Source organism: Carcharhinus amblyrhynchos, chromosome 2 (genome assembly GCF_965287045.1).
Source record: "Carcharhinus amblyrhynchos chromosome 2, sCarAmb.v2.hapA, whole genome shotgun sequence".
Taxonomy (NCBI): domain Eukaryota; kingdom Metazoa; phylum Chordata; class Chondrichthyes; order Carcharhiniformes; family Carcharhinidae; genus Carcharhinus; species Carcharhinus amblyrhynchos.
The window spans coordinates 105,985,497-106,011,307 of record NC_137325.1 but is presented as its reverse complement, the minus strand read 5'-3'; the positions used below and the strand labels follow the sequence as shown (position 1 = coordinate 106,011,307).

The following is a 25,811-nucleotide window of genomic DNA, read 5'->3' as shown; positions in this document are numbered from 1 at the left end:
GAAAGGAATATCAGGCAGACTGTATTACAGACATGGAACCCTCGCTGTCTGATTCACCTCTCTGCACTCGTCCCCAGGAGATTCTGAATACCCAGATGATCGAGACAGAAATCGACCTCAGCAATTAGTCACTTTGTAAGCATGTTTTCTTAAGAAAAAACAATTAAGCATCATTGCTTCTGTGATTAAGTAGATGAACATCTTATGTTTCTTTTTTATTTTCTAGTAACACGCACGTTTAAACATTAAAATTGGCATTTATTCATTAATACACTAACAGATTATTAATTAATTGGAACACACACATCCACTGTCAGCACTATCAGTCAGGTTATATTTTTATACAGGAGAAACAGGAAATTATCTAACCTGTATGAGAATTATAGAGAAATTAATGACAGAGTCGCTAGTAATAATATAACAACTTAAGTTGGGCAAAAAGCCATCTGATTCCTTTGGTCTTTTAACATGACTCACGTCTGAAAAATATCTTCACCACTGAGCCAATATATTATTGCTGCATTCTACCATGTTACATGATAAGTATGTAAAATGTATTATGAACAGTATCTAATCAATTTAACATGATTTATACCCTGTTAAACGTGCAACAAATATAAATGCTGCACTGTCTATGCAACTGATCATACAACCTAGATTTCTCAGTCCAGTCAAGCCTGCACACTACGAACTCCTGCTGCTACAGATGGAAAAACAATTTTCTTTAATCTCTCAAGGCAAGAGTGTTCTTATATTTAAAATTCTTATTAAGTTGCTGAATTTGTTATAATTGTTATTTTTTCTGATATTTCAATCCCATGAATTTTCATTGTTTCAAATTAATTTTGCCTATTCACTTGAGAAGACAACGGCCTGAATTTTTGCTTCCGGAGTGAGAGTATAATGTCAGAATAATTCCTGGCTCCACAAAGCCAACATGGGAGAAAGTACCCTGGATGGTCAGGTTTCTGATCTGAGGGTGTGGTGTGAAATGGAAGTCAGGTCTGTGGCCTCCAGAGACAGGTTAGAAGTAGCACAAGGGCTGCTGTGTGCAGAGGGAAGCTAGGTGACAAAGCCCACCTCAGTGATCGAGCACTCTGGAAAAAATGCAACAAAAAAACAGCCCTCCAGCACTCACCTCTCACAGCAGCCCCCCTCCACTCCATCCATGCCAACTCATGTCATATCATACACCCAGAACCCACCCCATGGCTTCTCATACCCTCCATGCAAATCTATGCCCATGTATCCATCCCCTAGTGGCTCGTTATAGCCTCTATGGCAACTTAGTGCCAACTCAAACCAACTGATGCATTCCACACATCTTCCCTAACCCTTACTCACCGAACATCTATCATGAGCAGACTTCAGCGCCTGAGCTGACATTAAATAAAGTTCATTGGGTGAACTTCACTATCTAAAAAAAACACTCATTGATAAAAAACCATTCACTACACTTAATGTCCATTAATTCTTTACAAAAACAAGCATTTCTATTCACAATTATGTGTCACTTCAAAAACTTTATATGTAATTGGGGCTATCAGTCTAACTCTGGACTGACAGGTAGACCATTATGACAATGATAGGTTGTGCTATCAGCCATGCTTCATTAATTAATGAAGACCGTCATACATATGTCAACAGACAGAGTGAAATAGCAAGCACTGAGTTTTATTTTAACAATCCAGACAGTTTTTTTCAGATATTAAAAGGACAGGATATTTAAATGCCTTGACAGTTTGACAGCTCCAATGAGCTTGACAATTCTGATGTGTTTATATACTTTTTACACATATTTGCATCTACTTTTAACAATACCAAAGGACACTTTCCCCTTCCCAAATGGCATGTAACCTCTACTAAAGGTGTTCCCGCACCTATCCAAAAGGTTACCATCACTCTTCAGAAGGGCACCCTACCTTTCCAGGTAACTTTAGTAAGTTTTGACCTTATTCTGCTAGGCCTAACGTGTACAAGTCATGTTTTGGATATCCCGCTAACAAAAGTCAGATATGACCGAAGGCAGCTGCACTTCTGTGAATCATGGATTGGAAAACACAACCCACCTCTATTTCATCACCACTGCCACGCTCCCCGTACCACCGCTCCCCCTCCCCCTTCCCTCCCTGTGATTCTCTCCCTGTGAAAACAGCGGGGCATGGGTTTGGGAACAGGATTTCCAGATTTGGACCTCAAGCACAATTTCCACTATGGGAAGAGCCTCTCCATCTGAGTAAAACATTCAGAAAACTTTATTCCACCTCATTTCACATCACAGTCATTTACATAAACTAGTAAAGTCATACATACCTCTAGCTGGAGTGGATTAATTGTAGCATTTGTGTGGCAGCTTAAAGGCCCATTTGTCTTTAATTGCAGGATGTACAGCAGAAATTCATCTCGGTAACGACTAGGCCAATATACTTCTACGACCGCAGCACTGATTGCACTTGGCCCACTGTTGTGTAGCTGAACAAATGATTCAAAAATAAATAATGTTACATGCCTTCCTCTTAATAATTAATAGCAGGATGTCAGTATGATACATTGTGGACAGCCAACATGACCGCTTCTTACAGAGCAGTGAAGTAATGCTATCTGAAAAGGCTTAGAAAAGTGTAATATGATAAAGGATTCCTGAATTAATACAGACTTAACAAGAAACCCAACTTCAAATATACAATCAATCCATTAGATGATATTGGATGACATTAAGTGAGCACCACATATTTTTTCATTGATCCTTGACCAAAAATTAATATATGACACACACCAATTATGGTTATTATTAATACATTTTCAAAACATATTTATTTTTCATTTCTTCCTGGAGCACCCAGCACCTCCAGCTGAATGGATAAAATGCTTCCGTATCTGTCTGTGCCACTTTGTATTCAACAACCATCAACAAACAGCTTGGAGTAATTCTCTTCTCAATGTTGCAAATTTAAGGTTTTTCTTAAACACTATGATAATATTGTGCCTTTAAGAATAGTATTTTGATAATATATCTTGTAAGAGGAATGCTTAAATTCAAACTGCGTTTGCGGCGCCAGTTCACCTGATCCAGGCAACCCACCCATTGCGAGCGCAGAAGAGTAATTGATTGTAGGTAATGGAGTGTTTTGTTTTAGCTAATACATTTATTTTCAGAATTTAATTAGTCGATTGACAAGAGGCAGAGTCATGCGAATGGGTGGAGCTAAATTTGCAGAGACAAAGATGGGCACAGACAGGCAGTTTCTATTTAGGACTGCAAGGAGCAGGAAGTTCCTTTCTCTCTGGAGTCTGCTGTTTGGGATCTGCGAGGAAAACAGATCTCTCTCCAGGGGTGTTCTGAAGGCTTGAGAACTGACAGCTCACCTAAGCCTGCGTTGCTTGCTAACTGATTTTGAAGAGACGTTTATGTCCATAAGGAATATTGCCTACGTTGGAACTAACAGAGACAGATTAGCAGTTAAGAATTGTATTTTGTCATGTTTAAGTATTGGTAAAAGTTAAGCTAATTAATTTGTATATTTAAACTGCATTGATAAGATGGAAGTTTGTTTTGATAAAAGTTTCCTAACGTGTCGATAGAATCACACCGGGAGTGAAACACCTTGGGGGTGATTCTCCCGTCCTGCTATGTTGCGTTTTTAGTGCCGTGGGCTGGGACACTCTAGAAGGGGCTGTTTTGCGGGCTCCCCATTGGCTGCCCGGTCCTCCGCCGTCAACTCTGCACTGGAAATCGATGTGGAGCTGCATAATGTGTGAAGGGCCAACTTAAAATATAATTTGAATGCAATTAATGGGCCTGGGACTGAAATCTGGGGGCCTCCTAACCTCTACCCCCTCCCTTCCCCTGCCAGGAATGATTTGTTCCAGTGGGGATTACTATAGCTCCCCACTAATGGGGAGCTCGCGGCCCTAGCCCACTAGAGCGAAGGGGGGGCAATCGAGGCCTCCCAGAGGGTCAGATGCTGGGGAGGTGCCCCCTGGGCATTGGCACCCAGTGCCAGTCTGGGCTCTCTGGCACTGCCCAAGGGCAAAGTGCCAATAGCCAGGGGGCACATTGGCACTGCCCACTGGGCATGGAGGAGTGCCAAAGGGACATGGCCTGATGGGGACAGGGCATCTGGAAGGATGATCGGTGGGGATGGGGGTTCTTGCTGTCACTCTGGGATCGATGGAGGAGGGAGGCCTGCGATCGGTGCTGAACATCTAGGTAGTGGGAGCAGCCTGCTGGGGGGGAAATCGGGCCTGTTGGGGGGTGGGGATAGCACTGCAGGGGCGGGGTGGGTTTGGGACTGCCTATGGGGGGATGGGGGATCGGCAGGGAGTGGGAGATCGAGGCTGCAGGGACATGCCCATTAATTTTTAACAAGATTTACATTAGTGCACTCTGCACCGCACAGGAGATTCTTTTTTAAACTCCTGCTGAAAAAAAGTGTGATTTATTCTAATTTTTATGTGAATTCGACACTTAAAATTTTTTTGGGACAATTGCCCCCCCCTTATACTCACACTTATGTCAAAATAAAAAAATCAGTTGGGGTCTAGTCTAACTTCATAATATACCTTGGGGTTTCTGATCTGGTCTCTAACAACCCTCTCTGAGGTACAGTGACGGTAGTCACTTGAATAAGTAGCGTAAACTTTCCACTATATTTAACTATATACTCATGTAACATGCGAATGTAACATTAGTATTATCTTTTAATCTGAACTAGATACTTGTTGTTTGTCTTAGAAGCTGGGCTGAGTAAACACTTGATAAGACTAGGCTGGATATGAATAAATAGCATAGAATCATGGAATTCTCACAGTGCAAAAGGAGGCCATTCGGCCCATGGAGCCTGAACCGACAACAATCCCATCCTGGCCCTATTTCCGTAACCCCACATATTTACCCTGCTAATTCCCCTGATACTAAGGTGAAGTTAGCATGGCCAATCAACCTAACTAGCATATCTTTGGAATGTGGGAGGAAATTAATTGGCTTAATTTAATAACCAATTACAATATAAGCCAAAAATTGTGATTGTGTCTAAACAGCACAGCTTGTCTTTACCTAGTAATACAAAATATTGACACACTACACTTCTGCCCCTATCATTGGACCATTTTATTTGCCTTGATCAAAATAGCCCCATCCATTCCCCCATATAAGAAACTTTGGAGCCTACTCAATACTTGTGTGTAGCAGCATTCTACTGGATCACCTGACCGACTTGATTATTCCTTTTTATCCTCCTACTTACATAGCAGAAGAGGCCAAAGATGTCCCGACATAATAGGTGTGAGCTGTATATTGATACTGGAATAAGTCAATAAATTGTTTATTATTTATAGACTACAGGGGAGTATCATCAAAATTCAGGCACTTAAACAATCTTGCTTCACTTTAAATAATACTGCAGGAAGATACCTTGATATTAAATTTTTTTTATGCTCAAAGTTTCTTTCTTTCTCAATATTTTTACTGTGGAAGATTGATCACAAAATCTCAAAACAGATACCTATATGTGTAGTTCTCTGATATACATCTCCCTTGATGTTAACACCTTCACAAGTATATCTTTCTGGTTTCTATCACAATTATTTCAAAGAAATAAAAACAGAAAATGCTGGATAAACTCAGCAGCATTTTCTGTTTGATGCCAAAACATTGAATGTATTCAAGAGACGGCTAGATATAGCACTTGGGATGAATGGGATCGAAGGTTATGGGGAGAAAGCCAGGATTAGGCTATTGAGTTAGACAATCAGCCATAATTGTTCTGAATGGCGGAACAGGCTCGAAGGGCCAAATGGTCTCCTCCTGCTCTTATCTTCTATGTTTTTATGTTTCTGTGTTTTTGTTTCAGATTTCCAGCATCCACAATATTTTGCTTTTATTTCAATTGTTTCAACTCTGAATGAATAGACCAAAAACAAATTGAACAAGTTCATGAAAATAACTTGCAACAGTGAATTTTCAAGGAGGAAACTCATTGTGAATGACTTCTGTTTTCCAAATTGCCCCATGACAGTTTCTTAATAAATATGAATAAAGAAAATTTACAATATATAGGATCTGCAATGAATCATTTAGCATGTGTGATACATATGTTCATATTGTTCCACTGATTTAAAACTGAAAAAATAGCCTAATATCACCATATATTCTCTCCCATGACTTTACAATTATTCTTTCAACTCTATCAAAAGAATATAAGAAACATGTTTTTTTTAAAAGAACTCACTTCGTAAACATGCTGAACTACTGGTCCAATGTGCTCCTCTTTTTTAGGACTTTCTTTAATCTTCCAGTCAGTGATGGGCAGAAAGATTTGCTCAGGACGTGACACCCTATTGCAAGAACACAATGGCTCAATGTTGTGGTTAAGCTGCAGAGGTCAAGCTCAGTCATACACTTTCAAACAACATGAAGGAAAAAAAATATTAAGCTTGTGGGAAGCAAAGGGAAATAAGATATACTAGATAGATGTTTCAATCAAAAGGGGAAAAACACAGGTATAAAATCAGGACAACCCTCAACTGGGTTCCTTTAGAGAACGAAATAATACAGATCATTACAACTACTATTACAATTTAAAAATTAATCAGTCAGGTTTTAGGTAAAAACTATTGAGGGGGGGAAATTACATTTTTTTTCCTATTTTCAACTAATTAAAATCAGATGAACCAGATGGAGAAAACATATTTTTCTTCCATCCATCTTACCATCTTCAGAAAGCAAATAAAACAATTTCCTAGAAGGGATAGTGTGTTCCCTTGTTCTTAAAATGTTATCCAAACTATCTTTAGCTCATTTCTCAGAAAATTACTCACATTGTCACTAATCAGTTTAAACAAAACCTCTAGACGGTTCTGAAAGCTTTATTTTTCTTTCTAGTTTCAATGGCAAAATCATGAATTATGTGCTTTTTGAAACATATCAACCAATAAATGCTCTGGTTATGTGTGTGGGTGTAATCCCTGTGGTATGTCCTTCCTGTTGAAGTGATGGCAATATATTCCCAATCGCCCCGGCCTACAGTCATGTTATGAAGAGGAATTTGTTTTTCTTTATTACTTACTAATCTTTAGCTTCAGTCTTTCCTCAAATTTAAAGCTACCATTTTTCTTTTTGTACACAAGTCAATAGTTGCTCCAAGAACCTACTTTGTGAAGTTCATATTTGATGTAATGTTGTTACATTTTCAATTCTGGAGCAAGCAGTACATTTATGGCATGTCACAAACCTCTTTTTTTAAAAAAAATGGTTGGAACAACATTTAAAATTCTCAGCATTCTGTCGGAAAAACTGCTTTAGAGAAGCAATGTCGGGGTGTGGGGTGTACTGAACGAAATGCCAGTTAACATAACAAATCACTGCAGATAACCATACACAACAGGGACAGAACACGTAATTTATATAACCAGGTTGTTTCAATGTAAGCCAGAGGATGTCAATTTAAAGCTGTGTGTAGAGTCCTTGCCAGATTGTACTTTAAGTAACTGCTTTGGTCTTCCTTCAGAATTCTGACTAAGTGAAATATTGATGCTGAAAACCTCCTCATTCGCGGCTGAGATTCTCTGCTGCTGCTGGAAGTGAATGGAGTTTTGGCTGAAACGCTAAATTCTTTTTGCTTGCACTGGGACAGGCATGGGCAAGATCAGACAACTGCACCTGAGACTATGCAAGTAATGGCAAGAAGAGTCATAAACCCAAAGCCTGGCATCCAAGGCTTGACATATGAGAAGAGACTGTGTTATGCTTTAGGACTCTACACAGCTGGTGAAGGATAGAACTGGAACTACGCTTTCATAAGCATTTATTTGCAATGATACACATTACAAACATGCACGTCCTCACTCCCCCAACCACAGTTTCAGTCCGTGTCTTTCTATAGAAACACAAATGAATTCCCGCTTAATGCCTGCCATCTGCATCCACTTAAATATAATTATTTATTACAATTAACAGATTTCTTTAAATAAATTTCTCTTTAAATAAAAAAGTGAAATTTGTAAATACAATCAAAATTTCAAAGCAAATAAACTCAAATTAGTTCTGGACAAAACAAGACATCATAAGACACCCCCTTTCCAGGACCCTGAACAATTTCTTCACACATGTGTTTCTTCTTGAGAAACAATCAGAAAGTTGAGTGAACCCCTTCAACAATTTTGGAGATTTCTTTTCTTTCCTTCATTTATCTTAAGTCTACAATTTTCTCAGAGTTTGGTTTTCTGCAAGGAACATTTAATTACATAACTTTCAATGGGCAGACAACATGTAATATGCCTATTGTGCAGAATATCACACAAAAGTAAAGCTTATTTATTAGTCCAAGCTAAGGCTTACATTAAGACTGCGATGAAGTTACTGTGAAATACCTCTAGTTGCCACACTCCAGAGCCAGTTTGGGTCAGTACACCTAACCAGCACTTCTTTCAGACTGTGGGAGGAAACCAGAGCACCCGAAGGAAACCCACGCAGACATGGGGGGAACGTGCAAACTCCACACAGACAGTGACCCAAGCTGGGAATTGAACCTGGATCTCTGGTGCTGTGAGGCAGCAGTGCTAACCACTAATCACAAATATTTGGCAACTGGAATCCCATATCCACAAGAGCCATTGTTTCAGCAGCTAAAGTACTTTTAACAACTCTGTTTTTATTCATTAATTTGCCAGTAGGAGGTTTTCGGGCACAATGGTTAGTCTATTTGCCTCTGACCTAGAAACCCCAGGTTCAAGTACAACTCCAGGACTTTCTGGCCAAGGAAAGTTTGATCGTAATGCAACCAAACAGGGTTCAACTGATAAATCCTTTCAGCATACACATATGGCAGGCAGAAAGAGCAGGAGAGATTGCTGTTGAACCACATAATGGGAAGAAATTGGAGCTTTCACCATCACTATCCTCAGCTTCAGGCTCTAACATCCAACGAAAAGTGCAATTTACCATAGTAACGTGGACTTGGATGCTTGGGGCAGTTGACCCACTGAATGGAGACTGCTGTGGATCTGACTGGTGCCAACAGCAAGATGTTCAATCCCCATGCTGGCTTGGATGGATTTGAGATCTGCCTCCTTGACTTACCCATGGTGGAGGTTGTGGCTTTGTGTGTCAGATCCACCTTTGGAGAGAGAACTGAAGTAGAATTTCCCAATCTAAAGGACAAAGTTTCCCATTCTCACCAACCAGAAATATTATAAAACCAACTAGCTGCACTAGAATTCTCATGAGAAAAATTAGAGCATGAAACATAGCCAAAAATGACTAACTTTATATTCTCAGTCACCTAAGGTAAGGAACTTAAGTTCGCATTTTGATTTATTATTGTCACATGTTCTGGGAAACTGTGAACAGTATTGTTTCTTGCACGCTATACAGGCAAAGCATACCAGTCATAAAGTGCATAGGGGGAAAGAAAAGGAGAAGGTGCAGAATAATGTGTTGCAGTTACAGATAGGGTGAAGAGAATGATCAACTTATTAAATGACAAGACCATTCAAAGGTCTGATGGCAGCAGAAAAGAAGCTGTTCTTGAGTTGGTTGGTATGTTTTTTCAGACTTTTGTATCTTTTTCCCAATGGAAGAAGTTGGAAGAGAGTATATCCAAGGTGCATGGGGTCCTTGATAATGCTGGCTGCTTTCCCAGCGAGAAATGTAGACAGAGTCAATGGATGGGAAGCTGGTTTGAGTGGTGGACTGGGCTATGTTCACAATCCTTGTAGTTTCTTGCATTCTTAGTCAGAGCAGGAGCCATACCAAGCTGTGATACATCTGGATAGGATGCTTTCTATGGTGCATCTGTAGATATTGGTAAAAGTTGAAGTGGACATGCAGAATTTCCTTAGCTTTATGAGAAAGTAGAGGCATTGGTGAGTTTTCTTAACTATAACATCAGCATGGAAGGTCCAGGACAAATTTTTGGCGATCTGAACACCTAGAAACTTGAAGCTCTCGACCATGTCCTCTTCATCACCATTGATGTAGGCAGGGGCGTGTCCTCCACTATATCTTAAATTTTTTAGTATTTATTTTCCCACAAACTTTATTTAATTTGGGGTGTTTATTCACCATATTTAACACCAATACATCGAAACTAGAGTCTGGTCTTATCTGCACATTCAATTTGTTCTATTGACCAATCAAGATTCATAATGGTGTTCCTTTTCTTTAAATGTCACAGAATCACAACATTCTTACAGCATGGAAAGGGGCCATTTGGCCTGTTGTATCTGTGCCTGCTCCCTGAATAAAAAATGGATCTAGTATCTCTTGCTTGCCTTCTCCCCATAACCCTGCACGTTCTTCCTCTCAGATAATATTTCCAATTCCATCTTGAATGCCTCAGTTGAATCTGACTTCACCACACTATCAGGCAGTGCATACCAGGTCTTATCCACTCACTGTGTGAAAAAGTTTCTCCTCATGTCTCCATTGCTTCTTTTATCAATTATCTTAAATCCGCGTCCTCTTGTTCTCAGTCCTTCCAGCATTGAGACTGTTTTTATTCTTATCTCCTCTGTTCAAACCTCTCATGATTTTGATTACTTCTATATAATCTTGTCTCAGCCTTCTCTCCTCTTGAGGAAAACAGTCCCAAATTCACCTAACTATTTATATAAGTACCATCATTTATCCCTGGAATCATTCTTGTGCTTTATTTTCTGCACTCTCTCCAATGCCTTCACATTCTTCCTAATGTAAAGCACCCAGAACTGGCACTATACTCCAATTGAGATGAACTAGTCTTTTATACAAGCTTAACATAACCCCCTTGCTCTTGTACTCTGTGCTCTTTTTAATAAAGCCTAGAATACTATACTTGATGAACCAAGATCTCAAACTGTCCTCCCACACTCAGTGCAGTCTTGGGCAGAGCAGAAGCCATACCAGCTGTGATACAACCAGGGAGAAAGCTTTCTATGGTGCATCTGTAAATGTTGGTGAGAGTCATAGCTGACATGCCAAATTTCCTTAGTCTTATGAGAAAGTAGAGGCGTTGATGGGCTTTCTTGACTATGGTGTTGGCATGCGGGGACCAAGACAGTTTGTTAGTGACCTGGACACCTTAAAACCTGAAGCTCTCCATCCTTTCTTCTTCATCCCCATTGATGTAGACAGGGGCACGTTCTCCTTTACGCTTCCTGAAGTCGATGACAATCTCTTTCATTTTGTTGACATTGAGGGAGAGATTGTTGTTGCTGCACCAGTTCACCAGATTCTCTATCTCATTCCTGTACTCTGTCTCATCATTGTTTGAGATCCGACCCACTAAGGTGGTGTTGTCAGCAAACTTCAAAATCAAGTTGGTGGGGAACTTAGCCATACAGTCATAGGTGCAAGAGTATAGTAGGGGGCTGAGAACACAGCCTTGTGAGGCACCAGTGTTGAGGGTGATTGTGGAGGAGGTGTTGTTGCCTATCCTTACTGATTGATGTCTGTGGGTTAGAAAGTTCAGGGTTCAGTCACAGGGGGCGGATACGAGGCCCAGGCCACGGTATTTGGAGTTGAGTTTCGTGGGAATAATAGTGTTGAAGGCTGAACTGTAGTCAATAAATAGGAGATTGACATAGGTGTCTTTGTTATCTAGGTGTTTCAGGGCTGAGTGCAGGGCCAGTGAGATGGTATCTGCAGTGGACCTGTTGCAGCAATAGGCAAACTGTAGTGGATCCAGGCAGTCTGGGAGGCTGGAATTAATTTGTGCCATGACTAACCTTTTGAAGCACTTCATAATATGGATGTCAGAGCCACCGGATGATAGTCATTAAGGCATGCTGCCTGGCCTTTCTTTAGTACTGGGATGATGGTCATCTTCTTGAAACAAATAGCAACCTCAAATTGTTGTAAAGAGGGGTTGAAGATATCTATGAATGCCCTCACCAGCTGATCTGCACACGATCTGAGTGCTCATCAGGGTACCCCATATACGCCGCGGATCTTTTGCTTCTATAACCCTTTTATAATTATAGCCTTTCCATGTTCCATAACATCCTCTTTTTGTGGTAACTTTACACAATTAACTGGGTTGGCAGTAATGCTCTCTGAATAGCATTTAACTATTCCAGATCCACTTGCTCAATATATAAAGCAATTTATTATAAAGATCTACAAGCCTGTCTCTTAATTTTAAAATCTATCCTAATCATGTTAGTAATACATTTCTACAGTACCATCCGTAAGAGATCATTAACATGCATCGTGAGGATGCCTGAATATTTTCCTTTATGGTTCCAATAAAACATTGCAGGATCTCCTTTTAGTTTTACACAATCTATTTGCAACAAACTGGTTTCACCAAAGGAAGACTAGACTGTGGAAACATCAGTCAGGCCAATGGACAATTTGTTTAGTTTCCATACTTTTCCTTCTGCATCTGCTGCCGCTTTAGGCAGAAACTCTTCCCTCTGCAAAGGATCACTCTGCAGAAATGCTGCGTTTATGACAATTGACCTACACTCCCATGCATATGTGGCTGAAAGCAAAAATAATGTTTAAGATTACTTTTCCAGTCGTGGGAGAATCCATTCTAACATCTGTGTCATGCAATCACTCTTCAAAGCCCTGAGCAACCAGCCTTGCTTTAACCATATAAATCCACTCTGCGTCAAGGCTGACTGTCCCCTTATCCAGTGCCTCCAAATAAACTCCAAATCCTCCCAACTATTTAACTCCCTTTGTTTTGCCTCTCTTGTTAGTTTATCCTCAAGTTTATTGACAGCCAACGAAACAACACTAAGATGAGGTCTTGCACTTCTAGTTTCATTTCAAGATTGTTGTATGGCCTTCATTTGTCTAATCTATTCAAATTACAACCTTCATGTCTGCTGGAACAACTACAAGATTTCCCTCCTACAATATCGGAGTCTCTTTCTCCCATAGTGCGTGACCTTCCTGATGTGAGTCATTTACATACTTACTATTATCACATGCACTACACTTATTTTCCACTCTTTTAGCTCTTCCACTCTTTTCCATGGACCTCAAATGTTTGCTATCATCCTGAACAATCAACTCATGTTTAGATTTGCCAGCAGCCTTTCCTGAACAGCTCACAACTGTTGCATGTGTACATGGATCTGTCACCCAGGAACTCACTCTGAGAAATTCACCTTTGGATAGGTTAACTCTTTCCTTCATCTCCTGATCACTCATGTTATTATCCAGACCTTGATGGGCTGTATTCTTTTCATCAGAATCTCCATCACAAAATATGAGTATTTGAGGTACTTTTACCAGCTGCTCAGAATCCAAGATTTGGTAATTCATTTCAGTTAATCATAGGAAATGAACCTTGGGCTTCATGCTCTCTGAGGAAACCATGAGTTGGGCCATTTCCCAATGGCACAACCTAACTCCTGCTCACCAGTGCCCACCAATATTATTTAGTGATGGATGGCAGCAACAAGCTGGAATCAGAACTGCCACCTGTGGAAGCTGTATCTATAACAAGATGTCCTCTCTGATGGCAGAAAAGATTCTAGAATGGATGGCTTGCTGCACCCCAGCAGGCCACCATAGTAAACCCTCCAATAAATATCCCAGCACTGAGAAGATTGCAGAGAAGGATGAAGGTGCTGTCAGCAACTCGACACATTCAGTTTCCATGGATTCACTGACCTTCTCTACCAGAACCCTCATCTATAGCATGTGCTCCAGTGACCATGACTGCCCCTGAAGAATTGCAGCTCCGTTTAGTTTCAGCTACCCCAACAAGAGACTGGGCACAACGCTCTTCAATGCCTTATAGACAAAGAGGTGAGCAGGCTGTCTCCACCTGCTCTGAGATGACATAAGGTGCACCATATAGGAGTATTTGAGAGCAAAAAGTGCCACAGTGACTCGATCATTGATGAGTTCACATGCTGTGTTATATCTCCCATAGTTAAGTAGGCCTTTCTTATTGACTAACTATACCACAGAAAACAAAAGATCGATGTATTGGCATATACTTGTCGAGTGGCACATAAAATAACAGGGCAAACATAAAACTGCATGTTCTTACCGGTGTTAATGGAGATTGCAGCCAGAGGTCCATTCCTCAGTCACCTGACAGCTGAGAAGGGTATGGCCATGCACATCCATCACTGTGAAGTCAGGGGTTCAGTAATACTTTTCACTGCTAATCATGAAAATGAAAGTCGCCATAGTCCCAGATGACCATAGGTTGCTTCTCTCTTTAAAAGAGAGCTGACTGGTGGTGATTTAACCTGAGGGTCATGGTATCTCAGATGCGGGGCAAGGTTGAGAGGCCGGGTCCTTCCTGGATTGTTGATTATAGTCGACCCTGGATATCGTGGGCTCCTAGAACATTTCACTTTCATTCTTTGGTTAATTTCAGGGTATTGTGTTGAGTATACACAAGGAGAAGTGACAATCTGCCTGGGTTTGGCTCACCCAGAGTCCTGAGATGAAGGTGGGGACATTTCTGCAAACTGTCCCTCAATGCATAGCGGTGGCCTCACAGGGCAGGAGTAACTGAGACTTTCAGGGCATGTTGCACTTGTGGAAGACTGCCCTTGTCCTTTGGTCTGTTGCATGACGTTGATCATTGGTGAGTTGCTACACTAACAACTGTGAATGTCTCACAGATGCCACAATGCTGCTGGATTAAACTTGAAGGCAGGTGAAAGCTCTGGTTATCATACTTTATTTTTGGGTTATTTATTCATTCACTAATTTGTGTGTGTTGCTGGTTAGGTCAACATTTGCTACCCATCCCTAATTGCCCTTGGGAAGGTGATGGAGAGCTGCCTTTTTCAAACACTGCATTCCATGTGGTATAGATACACCCACAGGAATGTTAGAATGGAATTTCCAGGATTTTGACCCAGTGACAGTGAAGGAACGGCAATACAGTTCCAAGTAAAAAAGATGTATGACTTGGGAGTATATGCAGTTGGTGGTTTTCCCATGCATCTGCTGCCCTTGTCCTTCTAGGAGATAGAGGTCATGGGTTTGGAAGGTGCAGTCAAAGGAGCCTTGGTGCGTTGCTGCATCTTGTGGATGCTGCATCCTGCTGCCACTGTGCATCAATAGAGGAGGGAGTGAATGGAGTGGTGGACGTGCTATCAATCTAATGGAATCAAATTGCAGTATTTCTGTTGGTCCATCAATTATATCTGTTAATGCTGAGTCTCAACTAATACGGCACAGATGTACTCCTAACACTGGGGCCAGATTTTGGTTAATTCTGAACTATTTTCTATATATTTAACAGCATCCAAAATAGATACAGGCTGTTTACAGGCTGCTTTGTCATACAGCATCTCAAGGTCAATCCCACAATGTGCTGAATGCAGAATAGGAATGGGCATCTCTAAGAACATGTGAGGTCTCTATGGTCTGAAGCATATTATATAGCAAAGGCTTGGCAGGCATTTGCTCCTAAAAGTGCAACTGTATCCTCAGTGTTGCTTAGGAGAATCACCTCAGTTTTAGGTGCTCCCCTCATGTGCAGAGCCAACCCTGTTCCTCTCAACATTTTTCCACTTTCGCCCTCCTCATCTTCCCCAGTTTCATCTTCACCCGAGGCAAATAATTCCTCCTCCTCCTCCATCTCCATTGATGACTGATCTTCTAAATTGGTATCTGGATCCCTTGGTCCTATCTTCTCAAGGTCGCCCCCACCTGAGGTGTGGTGGCCCTCAGGTTAAATCGCCACCAGCCAGTTCTTTCTCTCTCAAAAAGGGTGAGAGCAGCTTATGGTCCTCTGGGACTTTGGCGACTTTAATTTCATTTCATAATGCAGCAGGCCATCACTGTTCTTTGCACCTCTGCAAGTAAGTATTGCAGGATTTCTCCTGAGCGATCAAACATTGGAAACAAATGTGTCAATAGCCTACTCAGTGGTTATTCTGGCCTGATGGTGACTGGTATTATAACACTGCTCTGGAACTGTTTCTAGTTAGGACAATGGAGTAAGCAGTCACCACCTCAATGGGTAACATGTGTTGCCCACTCATCAGCCACCGTCCTGGGGTCTAGGCTTCAAAAGGTGTGACAAATTCAATGCAGGCTTCCTCGAGATGAAAGTCTTGCAGGAATCTTGCACAGATGTGGAGAAATATCTATTGTTTTTGCACACAAACTGGATGTTGATGAGTAAATAGACTTTTTATTCATGTATCCGTGCACTTTCTGTGATGGTACTTTGACGGTGATAAATGTGCAATTTACCACACTTTGCACTTGTGGAAAGCCAGCCATTGACAGAAACTCGTTGACTCTGAGACTTCACATCTGTAGAGAAATTAAGGTGTTCCCATATCCTAGCAAGGAGGATATTGGTCACTATGTTATGTAGCGATGGACAGCTGATTGCAAGATGTCACAGATGTCTGCAGCAGAACCCTGGAAACACCCAGCTGTATAAAAGTTGAGGGTCATGATAACTTTGACTGTTACTGGCAGGACATGCGCACCAGCTGTTTGGGTTACAGAGTCACATAAGTCGGCAGCACAGAAAAGGCCTTTTGGCCCATTGCATTTGTGCTGATCAAAAACAATCACTTGCTTTAATCCCATTTTCCAGCACTTGGCCCATGCCCTTGTGTGTTGTGGCATTGCAAGCACATATCTAAATGCTACTTAAATGTTATGAGGGTCTCTGCCTCCACCAGCCTTTCAGGCAGTGAGTTCCAGATTCCCAGCACCCTCTGGGTGAAAAGGTTTTTCCTCACATCCTCCCTAAATCTCCTCCCTAACATCTATTGCACTTGATCCCTCCACTAAGGGGAAAAGTCTTTTCCTGTCTACTCTTTTTATGTCCCTCAATTTTAAACATATCAGTAATGCCCCTCCCCTCCCCCCCACCCCCTCAGTCTCCTTTGTTGTAGATGGTGAAGAGACTTCATGGAATCAGGGGGCAGTCATTTGTCTTGGAACCTCTGACCAGCTCCCATAATCACAATGCTGATAATGGCTGATCCATTTAAATGTCTGGTGAATGATTACCCTCCCCACCGCACCCAAACCCCTCCCCCCCTCCTCCCCCCAGTGTATTGCTAGTGATAAAAGTCCTGCTGAAGCAGGCACGTCCTTCTTGTTGGAGATGGTCAATTCATGGTGGAGATGATCAACCCTTGGCCATGAAACTGCCCGTCACTTGTCATCCCAAGTTGCAATGTTATCCAGGTCCTGCTTTAGGCTGATGTTATAACGTTATCACATTTCAGCGGAGTTGCTGATGGAGTCGAATCCACTGGAATAGCCGGCAAATAGCCCAAATCCTGATCTTCCGATGGAGGGAAGGCCATTTATAAAGCAATGGCAGATGGTTGGCTTGAGAACACTACACTCAGCAACTTCTGCTGCATCATGTGGTTCAATGGTTAGCCTCCCAACAAACACAAATCTTTGCGTTTGAATCAAGTTCGCCTGAAATGTTTCCTTTATGAGTGCCATTGACCTCAGTGTTTCGAGTGTTCCTTGTATTATACTTAGGTAAAAGTTGTCTTGATACCAAGGGCAGCTATTTTCACCTCTTCACTGGCATTCAATCCTTATGTCAATATACTGATTATGTCCAGGAGGCTGAACAGAAGTGATTGTCGGCAGGCTGAAACTCAGTATTGGTCGAGTAAATAATGAGCAGATGCATTCAGGTTAACAATGCTATTATAGAGAATATGCATTTCCATTCCTGTTCACTCGACTGTTACGAATTTGAATTTGTCACACCTTTTGAAGCCTAGACCCCAGGATGGTGGCTGACGAGTGGGCAACACATGTTACCCACTGAGGTGGTGACTGCTTACTCCATTGTCCTAACTAGAAACAGTTCCAGAGCACTGTTATAATGCCAGTCACCATCAGGCCAGAATAAGCATTGAGTAGGCTGTTGACACATTTGTTTCCAATGTTTGATTGCTCAGGGGAAATCCTGCAATACTTACTTGCAGGGGCGTGAAGAACAGTGATGGCCTGCTGCATTATGAACTGAAATTAAAGTCGCCAAAGTCCCAGAGGACCATAAGCTGCTCTCACCCTTTTTAAGAGAAAAAAGCTGGCTGGTGGCGATTTAACCTGAGAGCCACCCCACCACAGGCGAGGGCAAGCTTGTTAATGAAAATGGAGCCACTGTTGCCGACTTTATATTTCTGTTTGCTTGTTTGTTAAAATTAGCGAAAGGAGGAAAATATAGTCCAATGGCATTCGATAATAGGAGTAACTTTGAACATTACCTAATCAGTGAGGACCAGTTAAAATAAATTGGCTTCATTTCCCATTTCCTTCTCATCACTTCTCCATTTTAAGGTCAATGACATTGACGGCAGATGGGGCTTCTGCCTGAGTCCAACAGGAGACGTGTTAACCATTGTCTTTTAACCCGCTGCTGTGTGAGGAGCCTGCCACAGCCATCCTGCCAGGTAGAGTGTGTTAGCTGCGGGAAGCCAACGAGGTTCTCTCGGTTAAGTTAAAATAAACATTCCTTCGTGGGGGCAGGATGATAAAGTGCACTCCTCCAGGCCCCATAAGGAACACCCGGGCCTCTGCTGCGCTGGATTCCTCCACGCTCCCCCAGCTGTGGGAATCTTCAAACATCACCCCCTCCCCCGTCCAGACTTGCTCGGCTGCCAACAATTTCTCCTGGTGTCAGAAGGTAGCCTCTCCTCCTCCTCTCGTCTAGTTGCTGCTGCTGCTTATTTTTCCCAAACAGACAGGCAGCTGACCAGCAGTGTTCAAAGAAAATCCAACAAGCCTAAGATAAAGGCCGCCAAGTGGAACTGCTGCCCACTCCCTCTGGCTTCCTGCCAGAAGATAAGATCTATCCTAATATATCAAAAAGTTTGAAATTAAATGTGCAACTGTTAAAAGCAATTAAAGTTGTTCATTGATTGTTGATGGCAAAAAAGAAAGATCAGGAACTTAACCTACAACAGAATTCATAGTAAACATACAAAGCCAATTAGCTAACAATCAGACAACCATTACTCGCTGTGATCAAAATACATTTCTTATTCTGATCTACAATAGCAAAGTATAGAAATTGGCCATTGCTAGTTTGAACAGGGCAGCAATGGGCTTTAAAAACAAAGATTCAGATATTTCAATGGCCCCCTCATCAAATTGTCATCTTCTGTTCAGTGGGACCTATTTCAGAATTCATATTTCCGTTCTCCCAGTAATGAGCTGTGAGAATGATTAATCTCAGCACTCTAAAAGGCACTACATAGGTTAATAACATGATAAGATACTATAACAAGGGAAGAAGTTGATTGCAAGCAGCACAGAATTACTAGGAAGAATCTCTGTGGATTGCCCTTTTGCACAAAAGCAGAATGTGACCATTTGTCACATAAGCAGGCATTATAGCAGTACTACAGGAAAGGTTTGACCAGGATTTAACCAGAAATGTTTAATTTTATGATTAGGTCAACTTTGTTTTCTCGATGGGCTGTATCCAGAAGGAAAAAAAAACTGGCTAACCTAACCCCCTCACCCACTTATCATCCTACCCTCTGACCCACACATCTTCCATCCTACCCCTGACCCACTTATCTGTCATCCTGCCCTCTCACTTACCCACCTGCTACCCTATCCCCTCATCCAACCCCCTGCCACCCTTCTCCCTTACCTACTACACATTTTTTCTCTCCGTAGCTTCTCAAAGTAGCCCTTGGACATTTAAACTCTCTGTTTACCCCATCCATGGTCGAGTAAATAATGAGCAGATGCATTCAGGTTAACGATGCTATTATAGAGAATTGCTATGGAGAAGCATTTCCATTCCTGTCCACTCGGCTGTTACGGTAATTGTACATTCATTACTAATGGCATAGGATAGATACATTTTGAATAGGAAAGACATCATTACAATTAATAAGCACTGGATATGTTTTTTCTTAGCTTGTTACTGAAAATGGAGCCAATGTTGCCACCGAAATAAGACCAATAGTGATAGCAGACTCAATAGTAAAGGATGTAGACAGGTATTTTAGTGGCCACAGACATGACTCAAAGATGGTGAGTTGCCTTCCTGGTGCCAGGGTCCAGGATGTCACTGAACAGCTGCAGGGCATTCTGAGGAGGGAAAGCGAACGGCCAGAGGCCGTGATTCACATTGATACCAACAACGCTGGTAGAAAGAGGAATCAGCTCCTGTAGCAAGAATTTAGGGAGTTAGGTAGCAGATTAAAAAGCAGGACCTTAAAGGTTGTATTCTCTGGATTATTAAAAGTGCCTCATGCTAGTGAGTATGGAAAAGGAGGTTGGAGTAGGGTAAAGCAGTAGTTTTGGTTTACTGGATCAATGGGTCAGTTTCTTCCGGGAAAGGTGGGACCCATACCAGTCACCCAGGTTGCAACTGAACCTGAATGGAACTAACATCCTTGCAGGGAGATTTGCTAGTGCTGTTGTTGAGGGGGTGGGGGGGCGGGGGGCAGGGGGTGTGGGGTGGTAATGATGGTTGTGGTGGCGAGGGTTGTTCAAACTAACTTGACAGGAGGATGGGTCATAATGTGGATATACAGTGATGTACAGCCAAATATAGAAGAATAACTAAATCAGTCTGGAAGGCAGAACAAAGCGAGAGATGTTAAGGTACAAGGGAATAGGGCAAAGCTGGATAGCATTTATTTTAATGCAAGGAGTCTTACGGGTAAGGCTGATGAACTGAAGACAGTGATTAACACATGGAAGCATAATGTTATTGCTATCACAGGGAGAGGCAGTTCAATATTCCAGTCTTTAGACTCTTCAGGCAAGATGGCAGCGGGGGCAGAGGGAAGGGGGTTGCAATATTGTTGTGAAGTTGTGTTGCAATATTGAGTCAGTTACTGCAACGAGAAGAGTGACATCTTAACAGGCACCTCAACTGAAACCATATGGGTGGAACTTAAAAACGAAAGGGGGCAATCACGATGCTGGGAGTGTACGATAGGCCCTCAGGGAGAGAAAGGAAAGCAGATATGTCGACAAATCTCAGCAAAGTGCAAAGATAAAAGGGTAATAATAGGAGGGGATTTCAAATTCCCAATGTTAATTGGGATGTACAAAGTGTGAAAGGCTAAGAGGAGCTGGATTTCTCAAAGTGCATCCAGGGGGACTTTTTGAGCCAGCACATAGAAAGTCCTATAAGGGAGAGGGTGTTACTAATTTTAGGAAATGAAGTTGAGCAGGTGGTAGAGGTGTCAGAACAGGAACTGTTCAGTGTTAGGAACCATAACTTGGTAAGATGTTCTTGGGGCTGGAGCTATGAAGAGAGGCTGGTTGGGCTGGGGTTGTTTCTCTTAGAGCAGAGAAGTCTGAGTGGGGATCTCAGTGAGGTGTACACAATCATGAGGGATTATAGGTATGATAGATAGGAAGAAACTTTTCCCCTTAACGGAGGAGTTAATTACCAGGAGGCAAAGATTTAAAATAAGGAGCAGGAGGTTTAGAGGGGATTTGAGGAAAAAGGATGGTGAGAATCTGGAATTCACTGCCTGAAAGGGTGGTAGAAGTGGGAACCCTCACAACTTTTAAGAAGCATTTAGATGAGCAGTTGAAACACCATCACATACAAGTCTATGGGCCACGTGCTGGAAAATGGGATTAGAATAGATAGGTGTTCAATGGCTGGAACAGACATGATGGGCCAAAGGGCCTCTTCCAGTGCTGTAAAACTCTCTTCATGACTCCAAAAACATTAATTCCCCTCACAACTGATACACAGTAGTAGAGACGTGTGTGCCATCCCTAAGATGTACTGCAACACATCACCAAAGCTCCTTTGACAGCACCTTCCAATCACGTGGCCTCTACCAACTAGAAGGACAAGGGAAGCAGCTGCATGGGAACACCACTACCTGCAAGTTCCCCTTAAGGTCACTCACCATACTGACTTTGAAACATATTATCATTCCTTCATTGTTGCTGGGTTGAAATCATGGAACTCTCTTCCTCACAGCACAGTGGGTGTACCTACACCGTGTGGAAGGCGGCAGCTCACCACTGCCTTCGGAAGTGTGAACAGGGGAGGACATTAATTACTGACAATGATTAAGAATAGTACCAGCAACAGGAACAGGATTTTTATCTTTTGCATCACTCTGGGCGACTTACAATTTTCCCTTTGGTACAAACCCTTTGTGGGATATTATTTCAGGACTGAAATCAATGCAGAATCAAATAAGTAAACGGTGAATTATTACTGGTTGGAAGCAAGTTATTGGGATGAGAGTTGGGTTTAAAACAGTATGGGGTGGGAGAACTCTGTAATTGTTAGTACAAGTTTCGCCTTGCAGCAATCAGATAAAGGAAAAGGAAGTCATCCATTAAAGGCCATCCCACCCTGGCATAATCAATCATCTGACTGAAACAGTTACTGAAACAGCCCTATTCCCTTCATTGTTGAACCAAACTAGCAAACATCCTGAAAAACTGAAATTAGTGCTTACTCAAAATGAATTAGTACAGCCATGTGTAACTGCGAATTAAAGGAAATAAATAGCAAGGGAAAAGCTCAAAGATATTAACAAAAATTTGAAGTAACGAGGTAATTTTAACATCACCCACTTCCCACCACATGCCTCACAGCAAAGTGGGAGAGGAAGTATAGTTAAATTTTACAAGTCACACAGCCTTAAATTGTTGCAGACATGCCCTAGGCATTGTTACAGTGGTGAGTGGTGTGACATCTCTGTGTCTCACTCTGGAGAGGCAGGGCACCTCATGATACTTTCTGTATTCAATGGCACAGTCTCAGGATAAATGACTGATCATTTGGGAGTGAGGGGAGGGGGAATTTCTTCACTCAAAGAGTTGTGAATCTTTGAAATTCTCTATCTTAAGAGGGTTGTGAATGCTCCATTGTTGAATTTTTAAGGCTGAGATAGATTTTTGGCCACTTGGTGCATCAAGGGGTATGGACAGCGAGCAGCAAAATGTAGTTGAACATAGAACAATACAGTAAAGGAACAGGGCCTAGGGCCCACGATGTTGTGGCGAACATGACATCAAATTAAACTCATCCCTTCTGCCTGCCTGTGGTCCATATTCCTCAATTCTTTGCATATTCATGTGCTTATATAAAAGCCCTTTAAATGCCTCTTGAGGAAAGGATCAGCTACGACGGTACCGAGTGGTGGACGTATTGGGGGGTCATATTGTACTCCTGCCCCTATTTCTCAAGTTCTTAACTCAGGCACCCACAGTGCAGTTGGAAACTGATTCGAATTCAACACTGGTCAGCTGGGTTTCCCAGGGCTCAGAAAACTCGAGATCAAAACACACAGGGGCATTTGCATTAAATGGATAAGTGACTCTGCTGTACTGAGAGCCAGAAAGAGTAGAAGTATTCTCCCCAGCCACTCAAGCATATCTCAGGTCATTATCAGCATACAACACCCCGGCAACTCCACAATTCCAAATCTCACGCACAATGACCTCTCCCTCCCTCATACATGATTGCTGATCTAACTCACCCCATCCCTCCCCAGCTTTAGAGTCCCTACATTCATGCCCTCTCTTCCACCTGCAATTTCTTCTGCGTCATGATTTTTATTAATGTGTCAACTTAATGCCGCTGCTTTTCCCACCGATTAGCTAGCCAACCCGGGAAAAGAAAAACACACAATGAGATCCTGCTGTTAAATTGAGCGAGGCATCCATGTTCCTGGAATTTCCAGGATGCGAATTCCCCCTCCCCTTATTCTCTCCCCCCCCCGCCCCCGCTGTCCCCCAAAGCCTCTTCAACCATGCTTCCCCATCTAAATATTGAGTCAATAACTCTCTCCAAAAGAACAACAGCACCAGAGCAAAGATCAATCTATAGATAACAAGGGAAAGGATAATGTACAAAACAGATGAACTTTGTTTTTGTTACCTTAGTGTAATTAAAAGGTTTGCTAAACCAAAACATACTTAAATAAGCGATGTTGCTACAGCTAACACACAGCACTAGCTCATATGGTCACTGCATGACCATATTCTGGTGAATTTTCTTGTTGTGGTTATCAGTTTTACAGATATTAGGAAACCATGAATAACATTGCTAATATTCTCAGCTGCTTAGATGTGGCAGTAGTGAGAAATGAAATATTTAATTAAAATTAATGGATCATTAAAGTGACTGTAAAACATAGAAACATTTACTGGATTTGTGTCAAAGCATATTTTATGGGTTTCATTTGTTGTGTTAGAGTAATTACATTTGTTATTCATGTAAACATCCAATTAAAGGTTTCTTTCTGGAGAACTAACACTTCATGAACACCGGCATTAAGTGCAAAAGCAGGGACGTAATGCTGAACCTGTATAAAGTTAATTTAACGCCACCTTGGCTTTTTGACTAAGATCAAGTGTAGTATTGACATGCTGCACCTGGTTGAAGTCATTAGGTTACATTTCAGCTTCATTTGAAGCAATTTTTTAAAGCGGCATCTTGGTCTTTTGGCTAAGATGCAAATGAGATCAAGCCTTGGAGGAGGTGCTATACCTACTCCAATCAGCTTGGATCATGTAGGTCAAGCCCAAGACAGGAGGTGAGAGCCCTGTCTTGTCAGCTTGCATCGGGAATGTCCCAACTTGTTGGGACTCTGAATTGGGTTTAATTTGATTGGATTGGAATAAAGTTTAAAGAAAAATTTAATGCCACCTTGGAGGTGTGTTTGGAATTGAGAGAGCATGTGATTGTGTGGAAAGGGGTGGCGTGGCAATCGCACCACCTTCCTGCCTCTCTCCACATGGGAAGCTTTGAGGACAACTTTCCTGACTAAAAACAATATAAGAACCTTAAAAGGTTACTCAAATGCGAAGGAGGATCACTCCACTATTGCTACTATTTAATCAGTGGTAGGGCTGGGGTCTAGTAGGGGGAGTCTGTCCTTGTCAGACACTCTATCCTTCACATCGACTATCTACCTTGCCCCTCATCGGGGATTCCTCGTTTAGCCCCAGTGAACCTGCCACCCTCACCTACCTCCTAGTTCCAGCATTGATCCCTGGTATAAGCCATACTGCAGCACTGACAGTGGCCACTGTGTCAGGTGGAGAGCTGGCCATTAGTGGAGAGCTGCCAGCCTTGTAGGCAGAATATCTGCTCTGATCCAGGATTTCCAAGGCAACTTCCCCTGACAGGAGCTGGGAAACCCAGCTGCAGGCTGGCAGATGCCCTATTAAGCCTGACTGGGTCTACTGAAAATGATTTTGATGGGGTTGCCATCGATTTTCTGAATGGTGGATTTGCGAGTGACAATGACCTGTAGCTCGCCCACTGTGAGGGTGGTGAAAGTGGAAATGAAACTGGATCGTCATTTGAGGGAAAGCAACTTGAGAGGTTCCACAGAAAGAGCGGGGAAATGGGACTGACAGAACTACTCTGGTGAGAGACAGCATGGGCTCCCTCCCTGCTAACCAACCAGCAAGGACTGGGTGGGGAAAAATGGTGTCCTTCTGTGTCACAGTATCAGAGACTTTCAAGTCTCATCAATAAGAGTCAGCAGGATGTAAAACACCTCCTCAGACCATAAACATCACTTTGAATTTACTATGAAAATCACTCAATTGTACAAAGAATTGTCAGAATGCTCACAGCCAAACTTACATAAAAATGAAGGGTGACCAATCACAGATTCTGAGAATAAATATTGAAAAAGAAACTTAATGACTACACTGCTTGATTATCTTCAGAACAAAAGATGAAATAATAAAGGAAAAGGACTTGTAATGATATACCATAGTCCGTATCCTTACGCTACCCTAAAGTACCTTACAAACAATAATTTATTTTTAATTGCTGTAATCCTGTAGTTAAACACAGCAACTAATTTGTGCCAAGCAAGAGAACACAAACAGCAAACAAAATGGATGCTAAATGTTTTGTTGATGCTGGTTAAGG

At 42.0% G+C, this 25,811-nt stretch overlaps 1 protein-coding gene across 1 annotated transcript in view; it reads right to left on the bottom strand.

The window, feature by feature from the left end:
* itga8 (integrin, alpha 8) overlaps positions 1–25,811 on the bottom strand; it is a 188,696-nt gene that overhangs the window by 47,451 nt on the left and 115,434 nt on the right. The window contains exons 24-25 of the mRNA XM_080210484.1: positions 6,231–6,336; positions 2,314–2,472 (exon numbers count right to left, since the gene is read on the bottom strand). Coding sequence (XP_080066610.1) covers positions 2,314–2,472; positions 6,231–6,336 — 265 coding nt within the window. The remainder of the gene's footprint in view (positions 1–2,313; positions 2,473–6,230; positions 6,337–25,811) is intronic.